General features: G+C 43.4%; 2 protein-coding genes across 2 annotated transcripts; both read right to left on the reverse strand.

Annotated features, from left to right (window-relative positions):
- Positions 1 to 432: 432 nt before the first annotated feature.
- Positions 433 to 3,341, reverse strand: LOC127761111 (protein CURLY FLAG LEAF 1). The gene is made up of 2 exons (XM_052285337.1): positions 2,874 to 3,341; positions 433 to 1,302 (listed from the first exon to the last, which is right to left on the reverse strand). Exons 1-2 carry the CDS (start codon positions 3,072 to 3,074, stop codon positions 682 to 684), a joined length of 822 nt encoding a protein of 273 aa, XP_052141297.1. The 5' UTR covers positions 3,075 to 3,341; the 3' UTR covers positions 433 to 681.
- A 7,034-nt stretch (positions 3,342 to 10,375) lies between these two features.
- LOC127763267 (uncharacterized) lies at positions 10,376 to 16,309 on the reverse strand. Its single transcript, XM_052287916.1, has 9 exons — positions 16,031 to 16,309; positions 15,033 to 15,079; positions 13,652 to 14,908; positions 13,477 to 13,565; positions 13,063 to 13,165; positions 12,885 to 12,989; positions 11,306 to 11,438; positions 10,940 to 11,101; positions 10,376 to 10,831 (listed from the first exon to the last, which is right to left on the reverse strand). The coding sequence occupies exons 1-9, from the start codon at positions 16,212 to 16,214 to the stop codon at positions 10,674 to 10,676; spliced, it is 2,238 nt and encodes a 745-aa protein (XP_052143876.1). The 5' UTR covers positions 16,215 to 16,309; the 3' UTR covers positions 10,376 to 10,673.
- Between the last annotated feature and the right edge of the window lie 920 nt (positions 16,310 to 17,229).

Below are 17,229 nucleotides of genomic sequence, written 5' to 3' on the forward strand. Positions count from 1 at the left end.
AGCAGAAGCAAACAGGGCAGCAGCACATCACATAGAAGTAGTAGTAGATCACACACCATGATGCATCATCAATATATGCTCTCTACCAAAATCAAAGCCACGAGCCACAGCTCCAGCCAGCCAGCAGCATGCAGTTGGCACTTCACTTGGCACCCACATCACACCCTGCCAACTTCCAAAGCAAGCTCTATACTCAACAGCTGCTAATCCAGACAAGAACCTGCAGATGGTTTTAATGCACTAACTAGTAACTAGTTGTTGCATGACCCCAGCTCCAGCTAGCTCAAGAATGGAAATCAGGGTTACAAATGTTCATCCTTGAAAAGGTAAAGGGAAATGTGAAGGGGGAAAAAAGGGGTTAGTCTCACAAACTGGAGAAGAAAAGGAAAAAAGAAAAAGAAAAAAAACAGAGAGGAGACAACCAAGAAACAATGGAAGGAAAACAAGAATTCTAGAGATGGGTCTCCTCCCATACATTGGAGTACAATGTAGGTAATAATGGCGAAACTTGGGGACCTTCTCGCCAAAAACTCTTCTCTCTCTCTCTCAATATTTTTTTTCCCTTTGGAAGTTCTCTCTAACAGAGCATGCACAATTGCGAGAAGGCCCCCCTACAATTAGTGAATTGCGGAACTCGGCGGCGGCGAGCGGCGGCGCGGGGACGGCGGCGGCGGCGGCGGCTCAGACGTAGCCGTTGCGGCTGAGGTGGAGGAGGCCGGAGCTGCCGCACTTGGGGCACACGTCGGCGGTCTTCGGCACCATGAAGTACATGAAGCAAGCCCGGCAGCCGGCGGCGACGAGGACGTGGGCGCCGTTGCCCCCGACGGCGTAGCCGCTGCCGGCGCCGGAGGCCGACTCGTCGGTGGGGGAGAACGACGAGAGCGTGGACGACACGGCGGAGCCCCGGCTGCTGCTGGCGCTGCTGCTGCTGCTGCTGCTGCTACTGCTGCTGCTGCTCTCCTCGTCGTCGCCGTCGCCGCCGTCGTAGCCGTAGCCGTAGCCATAGCTGCCGTAGCCGTAGCCGTAGCCGTAGCCGTGCCCGCTGCTGTCGTGCGAGCGCCACGCCGCCGCCGCCGCGGTGACCGCGCCCACGGACGACACGGAGGTGTACCCCGACGACGTGGTGGTCGACGCCGCGGCGGCGGCGCCGCCTCCGCCGCCGCGGCCCCGCGCGCGCGAGCAGCGGCGGGAGGAGGACGACGCGGACCGCGACGCCGGCGACGGCGAGTACGCCGACGACGAGCGGGGATCGATGGTCGTCCGGGTGCCGTCCTCCCAGTTGATGTAGTAAACTTGCCCCGTCTGCATCAGCAAAGCCAATCACAAAGCACATTTCACACAAATTCACATGAAGTCATGAACTACACATCAAAATTCAACTAAAAATAATAACAATAAAGGAAATGCGCTTGAACTAGACAGCTAGTGGTACAGATTAAGTTAATCTTGCAAATGGCGAAATGCTGTTTCAAGAATGTGGTGAGTAAATGTGCATGATGCATGGAGAAGTTTGGGTGGGGAAAATCTACAAGTACATTTTGGTGACAGTCTGCAAGAACAATTAATGCGGTGGCATTCAGTTGCTTCCGTGAAACAAGGTTGAGAACCTATTAATAACTGATGCCCATAACAAAGTACAGCAGAACAGGGGAAAGAAAATAAAATCTGGATCAAATGGTGTAATGAATGCTGCTCTCTTTGTCCTCTTGTTTGTTTGCAAATCACAGGGCAAGGTTGGCAATGAAGAACACCACCACCAAATTCTCATTTCATCCTTTGTAAAAAAAAAAAAACTCTAATCTGCATGAAAGCTGTTCTACTTAAAAAGCACATAAATGTATTGCAGTAGTATCTTCAGAAAAGGCTACTGAAATAACCATAAGAAGAGCATTTTTGTCTACTCTGTTGCTGGAGACAAGGTGGAGATGAACACTCCATTTTGGTGATTAATACGCATGAATCTTCATTGGGGTAGGCATTCATTCGTCTGTTCAAAGTACTAGCAGGGATGAAAAAGAAAGGGAGACACTTTGTCACAATGGAACTGAAGATTTCCCAGAGGTGAGAACCATCTGGTGTTTAACAAAGCTCTGCCATTAGATTAGAACCCAGGACCAAAAAAACAGAGCATTGTGGTCCAGAAGAAATCTATAGCGAAATCTAGAGTTTCAGATAGAGACAGAGCAAAAAGGAATGGATCTACAGGGATGTGTCAGAAATTTAGAATGCAACACAGATCTGAATGCGCGCTTAGATCAGAGACCAGAGAAGGTGTGGAGATTTGAAGAGACTTGATATCATCAACAAAAAAAAAAGAAAAAAATAGTACCATCTTTTCCGAGGTTTCTTTTCTGAACTTTTGTCATCCCTGTGTTAAAAAGAACGGCCTGAATCTCTCTGAAGATGATCGAATCCCCAACCAAACGAAGATAAGAACCGAAGAAAAAAAAACAGAGATAAATAAAAAAAATATTTGCATAGACGAAGAGAGGAATCGCAGATGAAGCAAGGATCCAAGAACAAGAACAAGAAGAGAGAAGGGAGACGAGGAGCAGAAAGAGAAGAGGAGGAAGAAGAAAAAAAAAATCAGCGCGGACGGGTCGTCTCGTCTCGTCTCTCTCTCCAGTTCGAGCGCCCGCTTTCGCCATTAATGATCAAATGATTGATCCCAATCGAGCCCAAACCAAACCACACCCACCTACCTCGGAAACTGCTATCCATTTATGTCTCCAAATGATTGGACAAAGGGCGGCGCACCGCCGCCCACCGCCGCCGCCGCCGCAAGAACCGATCGGAGAAGAAAAGGAAACGCGGCGTATGCATGTATGGATGCATGTGTGGAAGAAGAGATGGGCGAGTAGTAGTAGACGTACCCGGATGTCGAGGCACTGCTCCCAGTGGTAGGGCAGGGCGACCTCGGAGTTGAGCTCGACGGTGACCCCCTCGCTGTCGTCGCTCCCCTCCGCCGCCGCCGCGCGCCTCCCCCTGCGCCGCCCTCCTCCTCCTCCTCCCCCGCCGTTGAGGGAGCAGTTGCGCAGCGACGAGGCGATCATCTCGATGTTCGGGGCAGTCATCAAGTCCACCACCACCACCACCACCCCACCCCCCCACCCCTCCCCCTCTCCAACAAGAACCAAACGGACGGCGAGGAAGAAGAAGAAGAAGAAGAAGAAGAAGGAGGAGGAGGAGGAGGAGAAGGAGGAGGAGAAAGGAATTTGCTTTTGCTGTTGCTGCCGCAGCTGCTGCCGATGCCGCGGTGGTGGTGGTGGTGCGCGTGGCCCCCCGGGGGTAGCGTAGGCAGCGTATGACGCGTGAGGCTACAGTGGTGGAGGTGGAGGTGGTGGTGGTGCCTGGTTGGAGCCACTGTTATATATACTGCCATTGTTGCTCCTGCTGCTGCCAATCTTGGGTGTTTTGGGGGTGGTTTTTGGTTTTGGTTTTGGTTTATAGGGCTCTTTGGTTTGGTTTAGGAGGGGGTGGAGGGAATTGGAGGAACAGTCTGTCTGTGTGAGTGCCAACTGTGTGCCAACATAGTATGCGCTGGGATTAACGGACGGGCGCCGATGCCTGCCTAGGGTATCGGGCGGTTTCTGGTTCACTTCCTACGTCTTGTATGCCTGCCCAAGGTATCGGGTGGTTTCTGGTGCACTTCCTACGGCTGATATGGTGCTGGCGGGTGGGGGTGGGAGCGCCGTGATATGCGCCGATGGTTTTTCCGGCGCCTATGTAAATCTGGGGGCCGTGAGAGAGGTTTTGTTTTCGTGCGCTGGATTCACTGGCGTGTAAGTATGAGTATTAGGCTATGAGTAATTAACGGCTTGTCCGCTTCCTTCTTAGTGAAGTAATGATACTGTAATAATGAGATATGCTTCCAAAATAACGAGAGGTCAAGAGCGATCAAGGCGAAAGTTTTAATTAACCATGCCTAGCTTCCTGGTATTCATGAATGGTATTCTATGCTACGATAGTCCGAAGGCCACTGAAACCTGTTTCACATGTGTATACCGAGTCTATATAAGTAATTGTGTGTACTGCTTAGCAATGACACGATAAAAACCGATAATATGGTATACCTTTAAAGAAAGAAAATTGTGTGTTCCTTATCAACGTTGCATTGAGGATGCTATAGAAGACAATAATATTTTTTTTAATGAATGAACCAGCCTTGATCTTCTTTTTGTTTAAGAAAAAAGAAGAAGAAAAACTGTGATAATGTGGTATACGACCAAAGGAAGAAAAGTATAAGCATGAAGGGGTTGAAAGGTGCAAATGATGAAAGCTTTCTGCTGCAGCCAAGGGGGAGAGAGAGGGGGGGGGGGGGGATCGATGAATGATGCTAGGGGGAAAGGTAACATCAACCTACTACCATGGCCACTCTCTCTCTCTCTCTCTCTCTACATATCGCTCTCTCTCGTATGGTGTGTTTTGGTGTTGCATGTTGTCCCTGCTGGCTGGTGCAGCTAGCCGAGCTCAAACCAAACCACTGGCCCGGCCCGGCTCTTGGGCCACCATCTCCTGCGCAGATTCCTCTTCTGCCAAACCGAGGAAAGGTTCCCCCCTTGTCCCTCCCTCCTCTCTCTTTCTCTCCTTCCTTGAATCAACCTGACCATTTCAAAAACTCCATCACAACTAGCTGAATTTGTCTCTTGGAAAATGGCATTAGCTTAGCAGCAAAATGTGGCAATAAAATTATAGAAAACATGCAGTGTTATGTACAGTGTAACTGTGTAGAGAGAGAGAGAGAGAGAGAGAGTGTGGAGGAAGAAGAAGCGGAGAGCCTGAGAGCAAGCACGGTCGGTGGCCTCTGATGTCTTTGACCTACTAGCATGCATGCATGTACACCACTGTTGCAACATCAGACGAGATGGATGGATCGAGCTGGGACGCATGCGAGTTAATACTTTTTTTATTCTATATTGATCATCATATATATAAGTTTTTTCATGAAAACCAATATGAGTTAAGAACATTTGAAATGTTGTAGAGAGTTTTAGCAAAGTTTGTCAAGTCTTCTGAATGTGTAACACATCTGGTCGTCGCATTCATATAATTTGATAGGCACATATCAGACTGAAGTTGACTGGATATGTGAGATTGTCTCACATGTTCACTACTCGATATCACATATTTTATTTAATGTAATTAAGTTGTGATGGAAAAAATGAAAGCTTAACAACCTCTAAATGCGTGCATGCATACATGCATGCTTAATTTGCATGCATGCATAAATCGCATCACTTAACATTGGGTGAGTATGAATTATCCCAAGATCTGAAATCAGACATCTTTCATGCTCAATTATTAATACCGGATGAAGAACCTTTAACTTAATCCAGAGTGGTTATGATCTTACTTGGTAGTCAAGTCAGCATTTTATTTAAAAACAATATGCGGAATCCACCTATCAGATTCTCTCTGTTTCACCCTCTCTAACAGATGGATCCCACCGATTTCTTAAAAAATGCTGCCTAGACTGTCATGTAGGACCAAAACCACTCTAGATTAAGTTAGGAGAGTTCTTCACTTGATATTAATAGTTGAGGGTAAAAAAATGTCTAGTTTTCGGATCTAGGTGTAATTCGTACTTACCTAATAGTTTAGAGGTGTAAATTAGACTTTCTCCTAAATACAATACTGTTGCACGTCAAACCAAAGGGCACTGGTTATATAATGATCAATTTAAATTTTTTAATGTTATATGATGATCAATATGTGAAGGGATCGATGATGTCACACTAAGTATTATGTTTGTTTATTTTAGAAAGAAAGGAGCATGTAGAATCTCTTATTACCATGTAGCTTGTCTCTATCCTCTCCTCTCCGGCATGCATGCACGCGCTTGCGTTGCTTCGTTTCGCTTGGTTGCTTGCTCGCTTGTCCATGCATGCATGCACGCGTGGTGTACCTCGAAAATCTTTTGGATGGCTGCGCCTAGCTCGTGTTCGTGCATCTATCTATCTATCTATCTGTCTATCTTGCATCATCATCACGTACTGGATCGATGTATGTATCTCTTTCCTCCTCCTCCTCCTTTTTTTGATCTAGCATATAGCTTAATTTGTTCTCGTTCTCGTTGTTGCGGTGTACGCTCTGCTAGATTCCAATGCAGATGCGTGGTAGTACGTGGGTAACATGGGACATGGCCGTTGTTGCTTGCTCGCTTTGCTGATCTCTGGTGGTTTCTCTCACGCCCAATGACGACGACGACCATGATGATGATTGATGGAACTCCGGAAAGGGGGAGATTGTTTTGTAGGGCCGTAGCTGTCTCTGGAACAGATATGCTGCATCGATCTCGGACCAACCCTGCTACTAGTAGTGGTAGTGGTGGTAGCGGAGATCGGTCGATTTTTTGGGCCCTGTTGATTCAAGTGGACGGGCAAATGCGACCCTCCCCACACGGTTGTGTATGGGATCGACGTTTTCCTCCTCCCACGTACGTACGTACTACCTCCGTATATTTCGATAGAATCGACTAAGGCAGTGCTTGTTTCTATGGAAGGAAGATAAAGTTAGGGCACAGAAAACAGGAAAAGTCCCCCGTAAAAGAAACACGAAAAGTCATTATTAACTCATAATTTATTAATAAGGTTTCATTATTAAAAAAAATTGTGCAACAACTTTCATTTATGACTGCTACATAACACGTTTTTCCATACGGTCCAATCCCAAGTTTCACAGATGGCAGGGCGATCCACATCCACCAAATGGTCTGTGAAAATCGTTCACGCGAAAATCCGACTTTTTACGTGCGGGTGCTTATGTCGCCCGCTCGCAAAAATAAAAATCCAAAAAAATTAAAACCCAAAAATGGCGAAACCTAACCTGCCTTCCTCGTCGTCGTTGTGGGGGCATAGGGGCCTAGCGGCGGCTGGGTCCGCCCGCTCCCGTCGCCGGAGCCAGAGCCAGATCCACCGCTACTGTGCCTCCCCACTGCCGCCGCGCGGGGTAGGGCAGCCGCTACCCCTCCCCACCGTTGTATCCGCCGCCGCCGCGCCTCACCACCGCCAGATCCGTCGTTGCCGCGCCTCACTGTTGGTATTTATTATGACCACGGAATAATCTATAAGCTCACAAATACCGTTGTAGCCTTCACCCCAAGAGTATTTCAGTGTATCGTATCCACAGTGAACGTGTGTGTATAATCTAAGAACGAAATTCTTCGAAGGACAACTAAATGGTAGGCTTGGGATAGAGTGGACTTCTGTGGGTTAGTTATCTTAATTAAGTTAACGTAAAACTCTATCACATGGGCAAGATAACTTGTCAAAAAACCAAATCAGTGCCAGGTCCATTGGTGAAAGACTATCTTAGCACAATTTTCCATTTGAAAAAATAATAGTAAAAGGACCTCGACAATCCTTTGCTAGCCAATAATTCACATACCTATTCATGTAAACAAATCACAACTACGAAAAGGATTTTTTCGTGCGGTGGAAAAGGGTTTTCACGTGCGAGTGGGCGAACCGCACGCACCCAGTTGTCTGCGAAAATCGCTATTTTTGCGTGCGGGTGGCGCACCCACATGCGAAAATCTGATTTTCGCGTGCGGGTGCTTATATCGCCCGCACGCAAAAATAAAAAACCAAAAAAAAAAAAACCGAACCCTAACCTTGTCGCCATCACCGTCGTCCTCGTCAAATCCGCCGTCGCCACGCCTCCTCCGAACCCTAACCTCAAAGCCGCCGCAGCCGTCGTCCTCGTCGTCGCCGTTGTCCTCGTCAGATCAGCCACCGTCACGCCTCCTCCCCACCGCCCGCCGGCCGCCGCTACCACCAAATAAGTGGCTTCCAGGCAAGCATGCTCTGCTGTTCCTCAGAAGTCTCAACCACCATATTAATCAGAGGAGTGCCCAAAATACCACGAACTTCCAAGCGAACTCTATATGGCAACTCTCCATTGAGGGGCTCAATAACTGTGTACTATGGAGCTTCAATGTAACCGGCAACAAATGTCATATTTGCAAGCTCCGCAACAAATCCTTCCATGCCTTCACCATGGTGAGTACAGGGAGAATCGGCCATCTAAAGAAAAGATAGAAGGAACAAAACTGACTCCGATCAGAAACGAGATGCTGGCATTAAAACTGGAAACAAAAAGAAAGAAAAGGCACTAAACTGAAATCAAAAATACTGAAGCAATATAAATATTTTTTAAAAAAATACTATTTTTGGCCCAATTTTTTTTAAAAAAACGAAACTCTCCCTTTCTTTTTAAACCGAAACCCTTCCCTTTTTTTCTGCCAAAACCTTTTCCTTTTTTTTGCCAAGAATTTTTTTTCCTAAAATATTATTTTTCTTTTGAAATTCCGAAAACATTTTTTTAAAAAAATCAAAAGGCACAAAGAAAAATAATTTTTTTTGATGAAATTCAGAAACTTGAAAACAAACTCATTTATTTGGACTCACTGGACCACTTGAAAAGGAGGGAAGAAGAGATTTCCAGGGGAAGAAGAGAATTTCAGAGGGCTCTATGGGCTTTCCGTTTGGCTTGTCCTATGGTCAAGATCGGCTCTGATACCAACTTGTCACGCCTAGAGATTCGACAACCCGAATCCCGGCTATCTGTGCATAGTCCAGGCATCAACTAGAGTACACGAATCTGAAGAAGTTAAAAAAGACTCACACTATTGCATTTTTCAAGTTAAAAGAAGACATTAGATGGAGCGGCTACCACTAGTTGTGTAGTCACGTCCTATGAAAAAAAAAGCATATATTAAAGTTACTTTCTTTTTGTTATAAGTTACTTCTATAATATATGTAAATTACTTTTAGGCTTTATTAAATTTACTTTTATATGTCTATGTAATAATTGGCTGTAGCACTTTTGAGTAAAGACCAGGATATTTATTCCATTATCTAAAAAAATATATCTAAGAAGTGATTTAGTGAAATCTAAAAGTAATTTTGATATATTATAAATGTAATTTACAATTTTTCATCAGAATATAATCATGTGAGATCTTGCTATAAAGATTTAATTACGAACACGACGGTGTAATTGGATCGTAGATCGGATGAGTAGTTTAAGAGAAATTTTTATTTGAAGTATAGGTGGATAGGATTTCTCATAGATGAAGTGGTAGCGCTGTGTAGTCACGTCCAATATTGGATGCTGCCTTTCAAAAAATAAAAGAGCAATTACAAATTTACAACCATTTTAATTTGTTATTACAGAAAAAAAAGAGAAAAAGATACTTCTAAAAACAAGCATATCCATATCAGATATTGTATCAAACACAAATGCGTATCGGGATACTCTCGAATGCATATCGAACACGGAAAAGCTAATGGGCGATTGATCGCTAAGGGCGATCAGGGCGACACCCCCTCCTCCTCAACGTGGTTTTCTTTTTTTTGGTACCGCATTACTTTTCTATTTTTAGTAAATTTATATATCTAAAATTTATACACCTCAAGTTAACACATCTAAAGTTTATACACCTAAAGTTTAGAGACCCAAAGTTTATAAGTCAAAAGTTTATATATCCGATTCAAATTTGAATTTCAATTCAAATTTTTTTTATATATAGTATTTTCTATATATCTAAAGTTTATAAGTCAAAAGTTTATATACCCGATTCAAATTTGAATTTGAATTCAAATTTTTTATATATATAGTATTTCTATACACCTAAAGTTTAGAGACCCAAAGTTTATAAGTCAAAAGTTTATACATCCGATTCAAATTTGATTTGAATTCAACTATTTTTTATATATAGTATTTTCTATACATCTAAATTTTAGAGAGCCAAAGTTTATAAGTCAAAAAGTTTATATATCCGATTCAAATTTGAATTTGAATTTAAATAATTTTTATATATAGTATTTTCTATACATCTAAAGTTTATTAACCCAAAGTTTATAAGTCAAAATACCCGATTCAAATTTAAATTTGAATTCAAATATTTTTTTTTATATATAGTATTTCTATACATAAATTTTTCTAACTGTTTTTTTATTTTTAAAAAGATTTATGGTGTAGTAGGAAGAGAAGAAGGGGAGAGGAGCCGTACAGGGGGGGATGGGGTCGATCACCTGGAGCGATCGATCGCATTAGCTTTACCCTAGCGAACACATATTTCCGTTGCTTTTTAAACAAAGAAATTAATTTCTGCTACTTTTTCAATATTTAGTCCATACATTGCCAATACTCCTAGTATAAATATCATCATAAGTTACTTAAAGTTTGACATTCCATCCCAATTGAAACTTATTGCATTAAACCATGCATTTCTGCTTTTCCTTCCTTCTATATTGTGTATTTTATAATTTATATATATGCCCCGTAACCGTGATTTTGAAAATATGACTCAGAGCATCTCACGATTTAAACAGCAGGCTGTATCAGCCCATGACGGATCAACTCGTCGACGTACATTGAGCAAAGTATTGCGCATGATCCTTAGCATCATTATTTATCAAATTTTACATAGCTCTTCTCATTTTGCGACAGGGCAGTCACCCTTACTCCCTTAGCATGGGTCAGGATGTAGATACACAGTAAAAACCTTCTAAAACAGTCAGGCGATTTAGATCAAACCAAATGGGAGAAAAAGCTGCTACTTGGGACTTGGGAGTGTTACAGATGTGAAGTCCAGGTTATGCACTATACACACTGCTTATAGGAAACAGCCAACTGGCAACTGCTTCCATTCCAGTGTCACTCTTCCTTCAGTATCGGCGGCCACCGCCAGTGGACAAGAGCACTTTGGTGGGTTTCTTGCCTTTCTTCCCGACTACATTTGGTTTGTGCGTGTCCAGGCTATTGTCTGACGCTCTAGTGGAGGAAATGATGCTGGCAAAGGATAATGCGGGTGTTGCGGCTGGCCCTGCATAGAAAACAGTTTAGTTATGCCAGGATTTCACTAGAAGAAAAATGGGCACTGCCGCACACTGGTAAGTGCCAGCGTCCAAAGGTGCATCGTGTGTCACCATACCTTGTTCCCCCGTGCTTTCACTTTTGCCAGTCAAATCCCCAGATTCAACTCTTAGAGGAGGCGAGTCTTGGGCAGACGCAAAGCCAAGCCGTGCAACATCGGAGAAAAGCTTTCTTTCGCTGGCTGGTGGACTCGTGGAGGGTCCAGCATTGTTTCCAAGAGCTTAAATGGAAAATATATACACACATATGAAGTGAGGCAGGGCAACCAACCATACAGGATGAAACATGCAGAGAACTAAAAGCACAATTGCAAACATGTGAATGCTTCAGAATGTGGATTAGGAGCACTAAGAAGTATGTGTTTTGCCCCAATAGAAAGTCTGAATATGCAAAATCAGGTCTGTTCATAAATGAGTTTATTTACCTTCAAAGTCATCCAGAGAGAACATAAAATCGCCATGTGGCCCACTACTGGGAGAGAAGCTTGTATGTTCAAACAGCATTGCAGATGCCTGTGCAGCAGCAGCAACTTCGGCTTTCACTCTATCGCTTTCTTCCTAAAGGAAAGCACCAAGGAGAAAAAGTAAATGACCAAAATAAACCTTACAACTATAAGAGTCAGTTTGAACTGGTATGCAAACAGAGCTGAACACAAAAAACATCTCACTCAGGTATATTCTTGAATATATTTTGGCAGCCAAAACACCCAATTTTAAAGAAATTGACCAGCAACTCAAAATATTCAGTTTTTTTTTCCAAAAGGCAAAGTCTGCTCTTAGCAACCTAGTTATAAGTTATGTCTGCTTGAGAAAATCCATTCTATGTATCTGACCTCCTGTCACAGTTTAATTTCCATCCTAATTCATACTCCCTCCGTCCCAAAATATAACAACTTTTAGCCCTCAACATTTGTCCCAAAATATAACAACTTCTTCACCAACATTCTTTTTCCAACCAATCACAACCCTCCACCATTCACTTTTCCCACCTACCTCCACTACTCAACCAATCACAACCCTCCATCATTCACTTTTACCTACTTCCTTAATAACCGTGTCCAACTCTAAAAATGCTTATATTCTGGGACGGAGGTAGTACTTTTTAAAACATACCCCTTAACTTGCAAAACCATTCAAAGGAATCTCTCAGGCCAAAACAACAGAGTTTTCAATTGCAAACAGTGGTTTCAATAAAATTTACTTTCATGGAATTTGGCTCAACTCCATATACTGTTAAGCCACCCATCACTCTCCATCCCACAGTCAGTGTCCACATTGACCAACTTTAATAATAATTAGAAAAACAGTCTGCTCATGAAAAATCGGGTTATTTCGGCCAGGGATGTCTTTTGAACAGTAATGAAACTTTGTGGACATCTTTTAAATGGTACGAGAGTCCAAAATGAAAATTGAACCAAGGTATCAGATATGTTATAGTACAATGTCCTATTTTCTCCATGTTTCCATATTGTGTGGTACACTGGTAGACATATACATGTATAATATGTCTTGAAAGAAATGCTTTTAAACCATGTGAGATAGACAATGATTACTGTAACTGGCAAGATTGCACTTCCCAGTTCTATCAAAGTTAATAATATGTTTCATAGCATCTCCAGTCATGTACTTGGTGTGTCATTTCTGTTAAACAAACACACCCTGGTCTACATAACCCAAGAGTAACTACACGTCTACACCACACTTGAAGGCACTGCGTATATCATAAGAAACGATGGACCCATACAACAAATTAAGAACATCTAATGTTACTAGGTGACTCCTTGAAAAGCGCCTCTATAAAAAACTATTTGACAGCATTATTAAATCCACAGGGATTAACTGCTGGCAAATCTGAGAATAGTGTCCACTTGCAAAATACAAACTAAAGAAATGCTGAACAAACAACACACAACAGTTCTGACTAACAAATTTTCAAAAGTCGACTAGTCATGATATGACTACTGATGGCGAAATGCTGAATAAACAATACAAAGCAGTTCTAACCTTCTTGGCAGTTCGTTTCCTCTGTTTCTCTCGCTTCTTGATTTCATCCATGAATGGAGCTAATGAGCTAGGAGGCAGCATATCACCCAGGTCAATTTCACAGAACTGCGTAGTTCATAGATGACAGAGCGTAAGAACAAGCTTGTAAGTAAAAGTTAGTTATCCACAACTGGTTTACCTGGAACGTTGTTGTCAATGAGAAGTGACTTAGATAACGATAGCGCTTTCTTGTAGCTTCGGATTGTGTTACAGTTTCTAGCTCCAAGATTTTTCCATGTATTCTGCGTGCAAGTAAGCTGGATAAGTATCAAGCAAACACCACGAGCAACAACCAGATACAAAAAAAAAGGAGAAGAGATAAGCACTCCAACCAGAATGTAGTATCTCATGCACACAAGAAATACATTGCTCGAGCAAATTGAGTAAAATTGGTTATCAGATCAAACTAAACAAATTATCTCTGCTTACATAGTGAAAAATCCAATTTTCCATAATCATAATCAGGATGCAATCTACCCAATACTAATACAATACACAAAATAATGTGTCAATATGAGAGCGATGACTTTTAAGGTGTAAACAAACACTATACCTTGGTGGGAGCATATCAGAACTTCCATAATGGTTTATAAGGCATTTCATGTTTAGCGGATGAAGAATTAGGTGTTGGCCATCAGATACCTGCAACAAGATTTGACATATCAAAACTCTGAGAATGAAAAACCATGTGCACAAGGTAAACAATCACAGCCAGACATACTTCAGACCTGGTAAAAATTATAAGTATCATTCTCATTTGAATCTATGGGAGCCATACATCTCTCTTCTGTTTTCGATGGCATTCCTTTATTAAAGATTTTATTTGATTCAGGTGAAATACAGAGCTCCGAAACACCAGCAATCATATCTTCATCTGATAGAGGAGATAGCTTGTGTTCACTGTTCTGGCGTGAAGATTGTGCATTATTAGGGTTCCTTGATTTGGAACTAGTTACAGGTGAGAAGCTGTCTTTTAGGGGAGGGCTGACACTAAAATTTCTGTACTCACTCCAATATTTCATCCGTTCTTCTAGCTGCTCCAAAGCGGTAGAAACGTATGGAAGTTTCTCCAAGTCATCCACAAGGCCTAAATCTGCCATATGCAACCAATTAACAAGATCTGTTTTTGCCTCTCTAACAGAAAGTTCCACATCAGACGTCAAAACGAACTTGGAGAATGCACTGCAAGGATCTTCGTCTATAGAAGTAGATTCATCAGTGAGGTTCTTAATAGAAGGAGTGAGTGAATTTTTTGAGCGGCTCAAAAGTGTAAATGTCACATTGTCACCAACATGAAAATGCTGGACTTGAGTAATATAGATTGTATACAACTCCTTTGTTGAGATCATCATGAAACACAGTGGGCACTTCTTCCAGCTTTCACCTTTGTAATCTTCTTTTCCCATAAGTAAATAACGTAAAATGCATGGAAAGCAATATATATGACCACATGATGTAATCTGTGGGCACAATGGGCTCTCCAAGCAAATAGGGCATTGCACCTCACAAGGGCTATAATATCTTACACATACAATATCTTCCCACTGGAGCATCTTATCTGGATCCATTAATTCTATTTCATAGCTTCCAGTATCCAACACAACAAACTTAAAATTTGCTTGTAGGAACAAATCTTTGTTGTATGGTCTGATCTTCCTGTGTCTTCTTGTAGGATATGTTCTGGGGCCTCTAGGCTGTGGCCGAGAAATTGGATCATAGTGGAAATTCAGCAGATAATTGGCATTTACAGACTGATTCTTTCTAGCAGTCACCTGAGTACCATTCCCACTAGAATTTGTAGTGGATTGATCAATCTTCAGGGATTCCATCAATTCAGGTCTCTGAGGAGTTGCCTGGCCTGAGGTGCCATTATTGGCTGAAAAACCTGAATTCCCATGTTCAGAAGAGTGGCATTCAGAAAAATTGCCAACTTCTTGGGTATATGAATCATCATTCTCTTCTCTAGAGATTCTGAATCCAACTACCTGGACATATTCCAGATTCATAAGAAAATTGAATGTAAGTTTCATAAAAAATCAAGAGCAACATACTCAAATGTTTATCGAAAAACTGAAATCTGATTTGAATTACGTTATGTAAACATTTTACCTTTTGGGAAGTATCAACATATTCTCTGATAGCTGGAACCACCGAGTCTGCAAAGTATGAGTTGCGTTGTAAAAATTACTTTCCAAATGGGTATATTGGAAACTAGTAAGGCAACACTTCAATAATATTTATGAAAAAAAAATACCAATCAATGGATATTTTTATTAGCAAAATGATGTAATCAATGAGCATGCTCATAGCAGACATTGTCAACACTCAACAGTGAATTTGAGAATCAATTGGACTAATGAAGAACACAAAATGGCTTCTAAGGGAACAGAACTTGGTTTAGACTGCAACATGCTATGTCAAATGGGGTCACTATCTTCATGACCCCATTGTTATTTCCACTATTTATACTAGATAGCATAACGTTCATATGGAATCACTAACTCCTGAAAAAACATAATCCCCCGCTCGCTTTAATTGAGCCTTCCCCACTTTTGAAGGATAGCTAAGTAAGTTGTAAGGCATCAATTGTCCAATATGGTAGTGCCTACCTGAGACCAAAATGTCTTTACAAAGAAATGCATGCTCTACAGCAAAGTAATGAATCTAAATTCCATGAGACGTAACCATTAATCCGCATCGGCAGCACTCGATAGTAACTGACCAATTATAAGCTTAAAAACATTGATCCACATGAATCCACACGAGAATTGGTCCAATTGGATTACAATTAACCAAGCCAAAGCTCACCTAAGCACGGATACAGAAATCTGTAACCCACGAAACACGAATTAACCTAGAAATCACAGACCAACACTCAATTTACCAAAAAGGTATTAGAGTTTCTACACAAAGCTTGGGCTCAACTCTACAACCTGCAAAATTAACAGGTAAAAAGCTTCCCACAATCCTCGTCCCCCCAACCAACCCAGTCCAGCTATCTAGATCAGTAGATCTGCAAGCCCCGCCGATAATCCCCTATCGTTTCAATCGACGTTTAGCCGTGGAAGGGGGAAGAGGGAGGGAGCTCGCGGGAAGCGAGAACTCACCGGAGCTCGGGCCGCCGCTCCCGCCGGCGGCTGAGGGCGGTGAGACGGGAGCCGTAGGGGAGCGTCGGCCGCGGCGGCGCGGTGGGGCGGAGCTGTTGCCATGGCGGGGTCCGGGGCTAGGGTTGGAAGGGCGCGGCGCGAGCGGCTGGGATCCTCTGGTGGATTCGGAAGGGGAGATGGACATCAACTCCGCGCGGGAGCTCGGTGTTGGGTCAAACGGCGGCTCGTCTGGTCGGCGGCGAGGTGGCGGGCGGCGGTGGCGGCGGCGACGCCGACGCGGTCACGGTGGCGCGGCCTTTATACGGTGGTGGTTGGGGAAGCAGACACGACGAGGACGCGCATGGCTTGGCTGGACCAAGTCCACGTGAGCCGCAAACGTGGAGGATTATAGTATTATACTGGTCGGAAAAGCAGGTGGGTCCCACATGTAAGTGTGACGGAATCTGTGAGCCGAGTCCATGGAAGCTGTGGGAGGGCTTATGGAGGAGGCGAATATGCGGTTGAGTTCGCTGGCGTTGCCGAACCGATGCGACGGAGCTCTCCACGTGAGGATGACGTGTGGGCCCAGTGACCCACGCATATGGACCCAGCTTATGGAATGGATGGGCTGGACCTTTGCTTGAAGAAATTAGTATATTTTGCTTCTCCTAACTACTGCCCTTTGTCCAATAACACCCCTCAACAATAAAATCAGGTACATTACATCCTCCAACTTTAACAACCGGTACAAATCAATATATTTAGTAGTTTGCAAAGTAGTTTTTACTGACATGATAGGTTGATCGTGCTTAGACTCACAAAGTCAGCATGGGCTACTGTAGGACCCATGTGTCAACGCCCACTCTTCTTGTCCCCTCTCTTTCTTTCTCCAAACCAAGCCAACAAGTCCCTCCGAGCACGTCCACTTGTGAGTCCGTCCAACATCTAGCTCTGTGAGGCTATGATGCAATAGGAGGTTGATGATCGAGGACGGAGATCACAACGGCATGGGAGCTCAACAACGCGCTCATTGCACCATCCCCAAGTCGGCGCTCTCTCCCTCATCTCCTGCGCTACGCACACAAGGAGCTCGAAGCTCCTAGCGACCACCTCCCAACGGTCGGACAAGGGGCTTTGGGAGGAGGTCAACAGACCGAGGACGAAGGTCATAGCGGCACGGGAACTCAAGGAGACGCTCGCCGCGCCATCCCCAAGCCGAT

This window comes from Oryza glaberrima, chromosome 2 (assembly GCF_000147395.1).
Source record: "Oryza glaberrima chromosome 2, OglaRS2, whole genome shotgun sequence".
NCBI lineage: Eukaryota > Viridiplantae > Streptophyta > Magnoliopsida > Poales > Poaceae > Oryza > Oryza glaberrima.

Excerpts from the sequence above, each read along its gene's own strand:
- LOC127761111 (XM_052285337.1), bottom strand. The coding sequence starts at position 3,074 with ATGACTGCCCCGAACATCGAGATGATCGCCTCGTCGCTGCGCAACTGC. Across the intron at positions 1,303-2,873 it reads AGCAGTGCCTCGACATCCGG|ACGGGGCAAGTTTACTACAT; the intron begins GTACGTCTACTA and ends TTGCTGATGCAG.
- LOC127763267 (XM_052287916.1), bottom strand. The coding sequence starts at position 16,214 with ATGTCCATCTCCCCTTCCGAATCCACCAGAGGATCCCAGCCGCTCGCG. Across the intron at positions 13,566-13,651 it reads ATACTTATAATTTTTACCAG|GTATCTGATGGCCAACACCT; the intron begins GTCTGAAGTATG and ends ATCTTGTTGCAG. Across the intron at positions 11,102-11,305 it reads CTCTCTGGATGACTTTGAAG|CTCTTGGAAACAATGCTGGA; the intron begins GTAAATAAACTC and ends TTTCCATTTAAG.